This window comes from Chaetodon auriga, chromosome 5, assembly GCF_051107435.1.
Source record: "Chaetodon auriga isolate fChaAug3 chromosome 5, fChaAug3.hap1, whole genome shotgun sequence".
Lineage (NCBI taxonomy): Eukaryota > Metazoa > Chordata > Actinopteri > Chaetodontiformes > Chaetodontidae > Chaetodon > Chaetodon auriga.
The window spans coordinates 9,236,052-9,247,500 of NC_135078.1; the positions used below are offsets into that span (position 1 = coordinate 9,236,052).

At 41.8% G+C, this 11,449-nt stretch overlaps 1 protein-coding gene across 2 annotated transcripts in view; it reads left to right on the forward strand.

Annotated features, from left to right (window-relative positions):
• The window catches only part of fras1 (Fraser extracellular matrix complex subunit 1), a 221,217-nt gene that overhangs the window by 146,538 nt on the left and 63,230 nt on the right, over positions 1 to 11,449 (forward strand). For both annotated transcript variants that reach the window (XM_076731113.1, XM_076731114.1), the window contains exons 27-28: positions 4,843 to 4,927; positions 10,811 to 11,134. In XM_076731113.1, the coding sequence (XP_076587228.1) occupies positions 4,843 to 4,927; positions 10,811 to 11,134 (409 nt within the window). The remainder of the gene's footprint in view (positions 1 to 4,842; positions 4,928 to 10,810; positions 11,135 to 11,449) is intronic.

The window sequence follows — 11,449 nt, forward strand, 5'->3', positions numbered from 1 at the left end:
CATTTTTTTGTTGCTGCTATTATCATCCGAGCTGCCTGCTGTCCTTTTAACTTATGCAGCTTTCCTGGTTAGAAAGTTCATTTCCATTAACCTACACATGGATTGGAGAAGCATTACATTTACACTTCTTAGCTAATGTGGCCAAATTAGCATATGCATTCGACAGGGTGAATCCACTGTGCCAGTCATCAAAGAGGCTACTAATATGTATAGAAGGAATACATGCAGCCCTTTAAGAGCTCAGCATGGAGCCAATTTTCCCCTCACTGTAGCTGGAGTGCTGTGGCCTTTTCCTGTCACAAGTCTGTCTTATTTTGGGTTTGAGCCCAGTGTCCTTTCAGCCAATCGGTTTGACATATTTAACACATTAGTCAATCCTGATTCAGCTGGTCTGGCCTAAAATGGCAGTATGCCAGTGAATTAGCAAACTATGGTCGTCTGCCCAGTTTTCAGTCATTAGATTAATGGGGACAGGAAAACGTAAAACTCCAAATAGGATTAAATCTGCATATTACTGCCATATTTTTCAAATTATTTGGAGTGGGGGATAATGGCTATAGACAGGGAGCAACAAACAAATGCTCTCAGGTTTCTGAGGATTCCTTTAAGTCGACGTGTGTCCAAAATGCGATGTACTGTTTAAGATGAACTGAAGTGATTTCACTTTTCAAAAGAAGCTGTTTTCATTCATTACTTCCTCAGCAGAAGATGTCAAATGTCGCGACACAGACACAAATTACATTTTACATCTCAAGTGGCATACTTTACCACTGAGACGCGTTTACACACACATACAAGCACACACACGAAAAGCTGTTCCTCTTCTGTCTCAAGGCTGCATTAAAAAAAAATCCATCTTTCATCTGTAATGAAGCCAACAAATACACTTGTCACATTTATAACCTGCGCATAAAATGAGATTTAGAAGTACTATGGCGTTTTCCCCACGAAATACATCCCTTATGTTACTTTAATAAGCTGTCCAATACATCTTTAATGGGCCTCAATTATTCTAACCATAACGAATGCTGTAAAGCTGTGACAAATCTCACTTTTGCTGCCAAAAAATTGTAATTCAAAAAGAGTTTTATCATTGTTGAAAGGCGCTGTAAGACTCTGTTATGTTAAATATGGATTTTAAAGCGGAACAGGCACTGCATTGCTCAGTTCAGGTGGCCAACAGTCATCAAACATTCAAGCTGAACAGGAAACTATGGCTGTAGGAGATAGTATATATACAGGTGGACAGTGGTGAAAAGTAACTAGGTACATTTACTCAATTTCTGTACAATTTTGAGGTACTTGTACTTTATATTTCCATTTTCTGCTACTTGATATTCCACTACAGTTCAGAGGCAAGAATTGTATTTTTTACTTCAGTACATTTATTTGATTACTTTACTTTGCAGATTCAGATGAATATTTTAGAATATCATCAACATATAAATTATGATGTTTTATTATAGTTTTGAATTAATGTTAAGTATTAATAAGTTTTTAAAAAGCATTTATTGATCCTCAGGGGAAATTTACAAGCTATTCAGCAATATAGAAACTAATAAAAAATCAGCTCCACCTTCACCAGCTGTGACATAAAGATGAAGTGCAGATTCAAATGAATGCATCACTCATTTTAATCCAATCATACATTATAAAGTACGTCGCATAATAAATACCTTTGGGGCTTTAAGTATTTTAATGATAATAATAATAAACTTTATTTGTATCGCATCTTTCATACAGGAATGCAGCTCAAAGTGCTTTACAAGAAAGAAATCACATGCACATCAGTGCTTTACATGGAAAAGTCAGAAGATGTAAAAACAGGGCTAAAGTTCATGGAAAATAAGACAGAGAATAAAACCCACTTGATAATGATGGTAAAAGAATATGGATGAAAATAAAGACCTCGAAAGCATAGAGCATAAAATTGTTTCTACATGGAAAGTATAAAATCAAGTAAAATACAACAATTCCAAGGAAGTGCAGCAGTGCATAAGAACGAGGCAAAGCACAGAGGTTTCAGACCTCTATCAGGAGGTCATAGCTAGTGACAGGCTGAAGTGAAGAGCTAAGTTTTTAGCTTTCTTTTAAAAATATTCAGTGAGTTGCTTCCCTGATTTCTGTATGTAGTGTGTTCCAGAGCTTTGGGGTGTAATGGACAAAGGCTGCATCCCTGTTGCTAGAAACCTCCAATAATACTAATACTTTTGTACTTTTGAAGTAAAGCTGAAGTAAAAAATTGAATGCAGGACTTTTACTTGTACTTTTACTTGTATTGAGTATCTCTACACTATGATATTCTACTAGAAGCTAGAGAACAAGCTACAATAATTGAAAGAATTGCAATAAAGATGATCAGTTAAGAAGAAGCCAAAAAGTGAGTTTTAAGATGAGACTGATGAATATACATCAAAAGTGACATCATACATCAGCAGCTGTGTAGATGATGTGGTGATCACAAAGACAGTAAAATCACTCCACAACCAGAAAGCCTGGATGAATGGAGAGGTGCGGGCTCTGCCCAGAGGCTAAAAAGCTGCCTTCTAGTCAGGTGATGAAGCATCTGGAGAGACTTGAGAGAGACCTCAACACCAACAGCACCAAAGATTTGTGGCGAGTGATCCAGAGCATCACAGGCTACAAAAGCAGGAGCATCTCCATCATGTGTGAGGCCATGGTGCCAGATGAGCTGAACACATTTTATGCTTACTTTGATGTTCTCGACAAAGACTCAGCTGTAACGTCTACTCCGCCTCCAGAGGACTGGCCACTGTCAGTACCACAGGGGATGTAATACAAACCCTGCTGAGAGTGAATGTAGGTAAAGCTGTTGGGCCTGTGAACTAGAAACGAGCCAGTCGGCTAGTTGATGTTATTACTGACATTTTAACATCACTGTCACAGGGAGAGTGTTCCCACCTGCCTCAATACAGCCACCATCATCCCTGTACCTAAAAGGTTTGCAGTGTAAATGACTACCTATCTGTAGAAACTGGTTCTCAAGCACATCAAAGACAGCAGCCCAGCCAGCCTGGACCCTCACCAGTTTGCATTGAGAACCAACAGATCCAACCATCTCCACTGGCCTCCACTCAGTCTTCACACACCTTGAAGGTGCCAAGAGCTGCATTGGAAAGCTGTTTGTTGATTTCAGCTCATCATTCAACACAGTTGCCTCAAGAAAGGTGTGCTCAGCCCCCTCCTGTTCAAGCTGTACTCCCATGACTGCAACACCAGGCGTGAAGAGAACTCAAACAATGATGAGAATTCATCTTGGGAAGAAATCAGCGATCTTGCGGGGTGGTGCACAGAAAACAGCCCACTGCTCAACATCAACAAAACCGAGGGGCTGATTGTTGATTTTAGAAAAAAAGGAGGCAAAGATGCACACCCCTGTGTACATCAGTGGAGCTGAGGTGGAGCATCAGAAGTTCCTGGAAATCAGCGTCACAGAGAAACTGTCAATTACTGTAATTTCACATCTCCACCCTGGTAAAGAAAGCTCAGAAACTACTTTTAAGGAAAATTAAGGAGGCAAAATGCCTGTGCCAAGTACTTGGTAACATTTACAGAGCAACGATAGAAAGTATCCTGACTGGAAAAATGACACATTAACACATGGGATGTGAACGACCCAGGACAGGAGGGCTCTGCAGTGGGTGATTAAAACGGCCAGGAACATCATTGGTACACATCCACAGAGTGATACTGGTGACGCCTGTGCAGAGCCCAAAGGATAGTTAAAGACAACACCCACCCCAGCTACAGCCTGTTTGCCCTGCTGCTCTCTGGTAAATGATACATAAGAATCCGCTGCTGTACCAGCAGACTACAGAGCAGCTCCTTTCCTCAGGCAGTGAGTCCTCAACTCATCCTCTTCACTCCACCATAAAATAACAGTTTATTTTGATGACTCGCGATTTATCCATCCATCCACAGTTTTTTGTTTTGTGAGTGGCATAAAGGAACTACAACTAGCATTTTGTTATACAATCCTGTGCTGTGAATGATAAATATATGAATCTTGTACCTTATTTTTTATTCATTATTCCAACATCTACCCATCAGTCTGCACATCACCATTCCAGCATGTTAAGGTATTTATAAGGTTAGATAACCAGTCTTTTAATAAAAGTTTGGGGAAAGCGCATCATCATGGTTAAATATTTAAAAAAGATTTACTGCAGCTGTGAGAGGGATGTGTTTAAAGCTGAATGTGTTACACCTCTTTCTCCACACTACACAAACAGCACAGCGCTCCTGGCATTTGCGTGAAATATCGATATTGAATGAAGAGGATGCAGCAGGATTCACGGTAAAATTTTGATGAGCATGAGCTCTAACAGTCTCAGTTGTTTTCAGTTTATCAAAATGAACAGAAGTGATATTTGGATTTTTACCTTTATAAAACCCTTCATACGATTCAGCCATAATTCCTTTTCAGCTGTCACCAAACCAACAACCTGCTGGGTCATTTATTCCTTCGGCCACAGTTGGCCCAGCCGTAGGGAGTTGTGGGTAGTAAGCCTTGTCTTTGATGATGATGATACTGAGGCAGCACACTGGTGATGGTGAGTGTGAGCAGGTGTGCTGGCGTGTGTATGTGCATGTGTGCGCGGTACTGTCCACTCCCCTAGACAGCACTCAGGTGATTAGGTCTAATGACTACACAGGTTAGCCCCGCAGGACTCATTTTCCCAGAAACCTCCAGTCCTAACTGAACTCTGTTTCTAGGTCAAGGAAAGAGAGCAAAGTTCAACCGCTGTTCATCAAGTGATGTGCTTTCAGGTGATTTAACGACATCCTCTCTATTGTTCTTTTCTTTCCTTCTTTCTGTAGGACTGGTGAGTTCATCTTGCGTGTTGCTGACCCCCAGCTGTTTTCTCAACCAGAAACCATCCCAGTTCAAGCCGTTTCAATGCAGGTAACATAATAACACAGACACTTCCTTCCACTCTCCTTTATTTAATCTGGTGCTCTCCATGACACTGACATACCTTTTCGAAAACGACTTGAGAGAAATACACTGTCTTAAAAATGCCACATAAAGTTGCATCCATAAACTCTAAATTGCTGCATCGTAAACGTGTTCTCCCTGCTGAAGTTCGCTACGGATAAAAATATCTAATAAAGAGGGCTTCAGGTCAAGTCAGCAATATTACAGGTAACAGAGAAGAATAGTCTGCCAGGGCGCGCTTGATTCTAAATTTAGTTTATTGTGAAACAATTGGCTGTCTTTGTCTGTGCTCTGAGGGTAAAATACAAGTCAATACTTATGTCCTTGTTGAGAAAGTTTGCTTCAGTGAGAACTGACACATGAATAGCAGCTTCCCTCCAGAATGAGATGGGCTACTGCTGCACATTAGCAGTGGGAGATAAGTAGGGTTTAATTTTTTGTTTTTAACAACTTTATACTGTCTACTGTTTGACTTTTTGGCCATGATGTGATGTTCTTGCATTGATTCTTGAAGTTTCTCATTTGTTCCCCTTTGTCAACTCAGTACTTGATGGATAAAAATGACAAAGGCAGCAGACAGGTAATAGAAGAACAGCATCAATTCACCTTACACAAACAAAACAATAAACAATGTAGAATTCAGTACTTTTGACTTTCAAATAAGCTCCAAAATCTTATTTTGTCTTTTTCTTTTTTCTTTTTTTTGACATCTCACAAAACTCTCGGCTTACAGATAAGTCTTGTTGTCATTTTGTGACTTCAGTAGAACTCGATAAAACATAGAAATGTGACCTGAAGTAGCTTTACAATCGCTGTAGATGACAAGTAGCACACAGACTCAGTTAATCTGGTAAATCTGATGGCTCATTTTTTAGAGTCTAGCCATTTCTAATTTTGCTGCATCATCCCATCTAATCTGCATTCCTCACTGCTTTGAGGCTCTGTCCCCACGGAGTGATGCCAGGGCTGTTTGGCCGATGTCAGCCTGATAGCGGGTCGGAATTGGTGTGTCGAGCTGACCTCTGATTTTGGCACAAATATGGAAAATAATGAGGAACGAGGGATTAAAGGCTCTCTCCCTGAGATTTGTTGATGGGTTACTGTGACAGCTGTATTACTCTGAGTGTGCGTGTGTGCGTGTGTGTGTGTGTGTGTGTGTGTGTGTGTGCGCGCGCGTGCCCGCCCGTGTATTACCCACATTGTGGGGACATATCTGTTTACACAGTCACATTGTGGGGACTCATCTTACTTGTGGAGACAAAATGCAGGTCCCCATAATGCAAATCATTAAACTTTAGGGTGAACACTCTGTGTGTGTGTGTGTGTGTGTGTGTGTGTGTGAGAGAGAGAGAGAGAGAGAGAGAGAGACTACATGCCCAAGAGCACAATGTGACAGATGGTTGAAAAGAACAGCAGAGCTGCAAACGTGTGTTACAAAATTTAAGTAATGATGTAATTAGCTGAGTGGAAAATGTTTCATTTGTCTTTTATTAGGAAAAATAAAGTCATCCTTAGCTGTCACTAAGCACATACTTCAAAGCCAAATATATTGTTTTAAAAGGTAATTTTTGTGTTAAGTGTGTGAGTAGAATAAAACTGGAATAAACAGATTAATATATCTGTGCAGGTGAGGAGGCTTTTCTTGGCTTTAAACAACAGAGGTAGCAGGTTTTTCTGTTGTATCATTGTCAGTGTTTAGCCAGAATTACTTAAAAAAAAAAAAGTTCAAGGTCCCTGTTGTGACAAAACCCGCTTTATTTACACGTGACTGCTTCCTTAAATTTGAGTCGTCCCTGAATAAACGAGGTGCAAACCTCAGAGTGCTGCTTAAATATTGAGTGGACCTGCAGCATTTGGTTCTGTTTAGGGGAAGTGCTCAATTACACCATCACTTCATTAGCTCTGCTTTCTCACACAATATTAGCAGAAGCAGGTTGCGAGGAAAAAAACTGTAATTTATGCACATAAACTCACTGACATTGTTTTAGGTCATTTTTGTCCACCAGCTAGTTTTTATTGCAGTGAAATTCCACAGCAGCTGCTTTCCAGTATTTAAACAGCTTTTTCATACAAGCAATCCAAAAGGCTTTGGGTCAACTTAAACACCAGTGCGAGAATTTGTCCCATTTCATAAAGTAAGGTTTTATGTTTTCCTGGTGAATAATGCCTTTTCTCTGTCAGGAGCAATGATTGAAGTAACATGATGTAGTAATCGTGCTGCACAACTGCTTAGCCAGGCGGTTGTGGTAGGTGTTTTGGTGCACAAAGTGTCCCCTGCGCCTCCTACCAACAGTCAACGGTTTCTTTTAACCATTGCAAAAATCCTTCAATCACTTTGACCAAGAAGTTTTAGTCCTAAACTTAGCAAAACCTTAATTATTAAGGTGGCAGATGAGAAAACCCCCACTAGCCATCACAGTCACAGGGGCCAGCTTGAAGGCACTAGGAACCTGTGTTGAGGACTCCAGGCTGACGTGTATACTAAACACTAAATCACTATGCTGTTGTTCAATCTTCAACTTCTTCACTCCATGAAAATGCAGCCACAAACAAGCCACAAAGAGAAATAGACAGGCACAGAGTCTCAGGTGAATGCTCCTTTCACTCGACATCAAACAGACTCCCAGATACTGATGTAACTTTCAGTCTTCTTGTTGTTTGCACTACTGTTACAAAGAAAGAAGAAAAGATTCCCATGAATTCACTGTGTCTCCTCTTTGACAATATTGATTTTTTAAGTGTCTGTACATTTGTATGACAGGAAGTCTTATATGTTTTCAGAAAAAGGTTTGTAGGCTTGCTTTATAAGAAACCAGCTAACGTGATATTTGGAAATAACTCTGGGAACGCATGAGTAAATATGAATGCACACACACTGCACAGTTTGTACAGGACAGAGCTCACACAAGCAGACTACGCTATACATATGTTGGCCCTTAATGCAGAAGCCACTGTTGAACAGGTGAAGCAGGATGCCAGGATGCAGAACCATTTGCACTAATGCAATCCTCCCAGTATAATTTAAGGCTGAAATAAGGACTTTGTTGATTGAAATCCACATCAGATCCTCAGCCAGTGGGCACCTCAAATTACAGTAGCCTCAGGAATGAAGGATCTGAGTGCAGATAGCCTTTCCATCCTCTGACAGGAGCAGCTCCTCCTTTTGAAAAAAGTTTCTAAGAGTCCAGTATCTGCTGATGGCATTTCTACAGAGGGGGTCGGTCTCTCTCTCTCTCTCTCTCACACACACACACACAAATTTTCTACTTCAAGTTGCAGACTTTAAGTTTCTGAGACTTTTTGCTTTGCTGTGGTTTAGCATTCAGTTTTCTTTACTGTGGACTTTCTGCAATACCCTCGACTGTCAATTAAAGCTGACACATCTTCTGCCTGGATTTTTTGTTGATGAAGTTCAGAGTGATGTCCAGGGTGAAAATAGGAGTTAAAAGTGTAAAACAAATGGCACATGATTACATTTCAATGCACCATCATGTTTGGCCCTGAGTGCAGCTTAACAGGAGTACAACAGGACATCCAGTGTATTCCTCAGTGTTGTAACAGCTTGACACAGAAACAGAAGGGGGGAGCTGCACGTAAGAGGCATTGTTATAAACCAAGAGTTCTAAGCAGACGGGGGGATGAAATCAACTTGGGAAATGCTTTCACTCTGCTCGTCATGTCTCTGAATGCCATCCAGTATGAACACAGCAGGAAAAACAAAACAAAATAGAGAAAAAAAAAAAAAAACACTAAGCAGCACAAAAAGCTTTTTCCATCTTCTTGAAGGGCTGCAAAGCCCGAAGGGCTCCATGGGTGACGACAGCCCTCTCCAAAATATGAACCTAACCTCTCCCTCACCCATAAGATGAGGAAAAAAGGTTAGCCCTCCTACCTGAGTGTGCTAGTGTTTGCTTCTGTCTGCCTTGGGGGAGAGATTTTGCTGGTTGCATTTAGTGAGCTAGCATGTCACACACCCACATTCAGCCCCCACCAACACATCCAAAACCTTTTGTTTTCCTTCTGTGAGTTACAGAACACAGGATTTAGGTGGGCACCCGAGAGCCCAGTGTCCTGTGTCTAGGAGATTATTCCCCTGACGTCTAAAAATTTGTCACCAGACGGCCCCCAACAGAACACAAAGGGCAAGGGTCTGCGGATAACAACATGTTCCCTCTGTGTTTTTCAGCTTTGCTTCAGCTCCATGTGTTGACATTTCAGCCAGCAGTCACTTTGGTTCAAAGACACACAGAGGGAGTGTGTGTGTGTGTGTATGACTTTCCATGAGTCATTTTTCTCTTGTGGCGCCAGCTTGTTTCATACATCCCCCTTTGCTTAAGCTGCCCATTTTATGGCAAAGAGCTGGAGCTCAGCCAGCAGCCATCCCGGGCAATGAATTGGACCTGAGCCCGCATCAGGCTGAGCGGCCTGGAGCTCCCTGCCTGACAAATGGTATGATTCAGGGCCATAGCAGAGTGGCATCTCTGCAGGGACAGCCCATGCATCTCTACCTGCACCTCTGTCTCTGCGAAGCCACCCTACTAACAGCTTTTGGCACGGCGGTGTATTAAAAAGAACTACATCAATGTCAGGGTTTTTTTTGGCCTCTCACCTTATTTTTTGTTTTTATTTGTTGTTGTCTACATCAGATATCCAAACGCAGATACAGATAGATAGGATACAGATGAGAACCTTTCATTGACGAGTACTAAAACTAATTCTAAGCTCAAAAGATCCCAAAATGGTGGAGGAACACAAAAGTAACCTTTATATTACAACACTGGGTCCACTGTGTGAACTAAACAGTGTGTATATTCTCATATTCTCATACAGATACATACAGCAAAGTGTAGCTGTATGAAACAACAAATCAAAACTTCATCAAGGTATTTTTTGACCACTAGTGGACACAAAAGACAAACTCAAAGAAATGCAGGCCTGATCCCATTGGCAGTTGTTACGGCTAACCTGTTAGCAACATGTGTCCTTTTTTACACCACAGAGCAACATTATAATTGATCTGGTTCATGTTTGGGTCCAATATAATTTTTTTTTTTTTTTAGCTCTGGTTGGGTACGGTTCAGTTATTCAGTTATTCTAAAGGTGGCGTCGAGTTGTCGAGTTAGCGTTGATTCTCAGTGGGTTTGGTACTGCAAAGGACATGTTCAAATGTCAGAGGCATTAGTACCAATTATATAATCAAACAGATAACTTAAAGAAGCTTAATCTCTTTTTCAAAGTGCAAACCTAAGTTCATTATCTACTCTTTTCTAGTTTCTCAATGAAGGGAGGATTGGCCAAAATGACCTTACTTCCTAGAAACATCCATACTCTGCAGTCCTCCCAAGCAGAGAGGTTCAAACACTGACAGGCAGGCACATAGTGATCTGGATAAAGTCATACCCTCGCTCACCACAGGAGACCTCCTGCTCTCACCGGCGCCCATAAAATGACTTTCTTAGTGAGATGAAACTTTTCTGATGCTGCAGTGAGGCTTCAGGTACGGCTGAGTATCTTAATGAGGCGCCCGGCTTAACCTCTCCCTCACCTTCATTTTCTTCATCTCTCTCAGCCGCAGGACATCACAGCCCCAACGCCCCGACACGCTAAGAGAAAATTCATCATCTGACAGTTTGGGAGAAATTAGTGTCTTCTTGCTGTCCTCTGAGCCAGCCTTGAAAAGTTAAAAAAAGGAGTGAAAGTCTGCTGTTTACTGTAAAAGCAAGGTGTTGCAGGGATCGATCTGTCTGTCTGTCTAAATCTAATCTGTCTTTCCATCTCTTCAGTCAGATTATAATCCAAGCATTGCCTTACTCCCAGCCTCTCCTCCTCTTTTCTTTTAATCCCGTCTAGCCTCCAAGAGTTGTGACTCTTGCTCCTTTAACCGTGGAGGGCCGGGGCGCCCTGGCAGCCATCACCAAGTCAGTCCTGCAGGTCGATGACCCCGACAACCCAGCCGATGTCCTGGTCATGGTCCTTGAGCCGCCACGCCACGGCCGTCTGACCCGTGTCCACGGGGACCGGGCGCTCAGCCGATTCAAACTGGAGGAGCTGTCACAGGAACAGATTCAGTATGTCCACGACAGCTCGGAAGGGACGGAGGACAGGGTGGTGCTACAGGTCAACGATGGCCACAGCTACAGGAACGTTCTTCTCCAAGTCCACATCAATCAGAAGGTAGGACGGACAGAGGGGGATGATGGGAGATTAATGGCTCAGGGCTGATGTTTCATATTTATTTAGCGACTTCACACGTCTGTCAAGGTTCATTCATCCACTGATCCTGTACCTAACCTGCATTAAGGAGTTTGTTTGTTTAATCTATTTCTAATCTATTTGAGCAGGATAAGTTTATTGTAACGCAAATCTTGAGTCTGATAACTGGTTTCTTCACAAGAAAGACTGCACCACTGGTTGAAAAACTGCTGTGAGACTTTGCTACAACCAAGGCTTCCACAGCTACGTGCTGCAAAGGTCAAAACAATTTTCAAC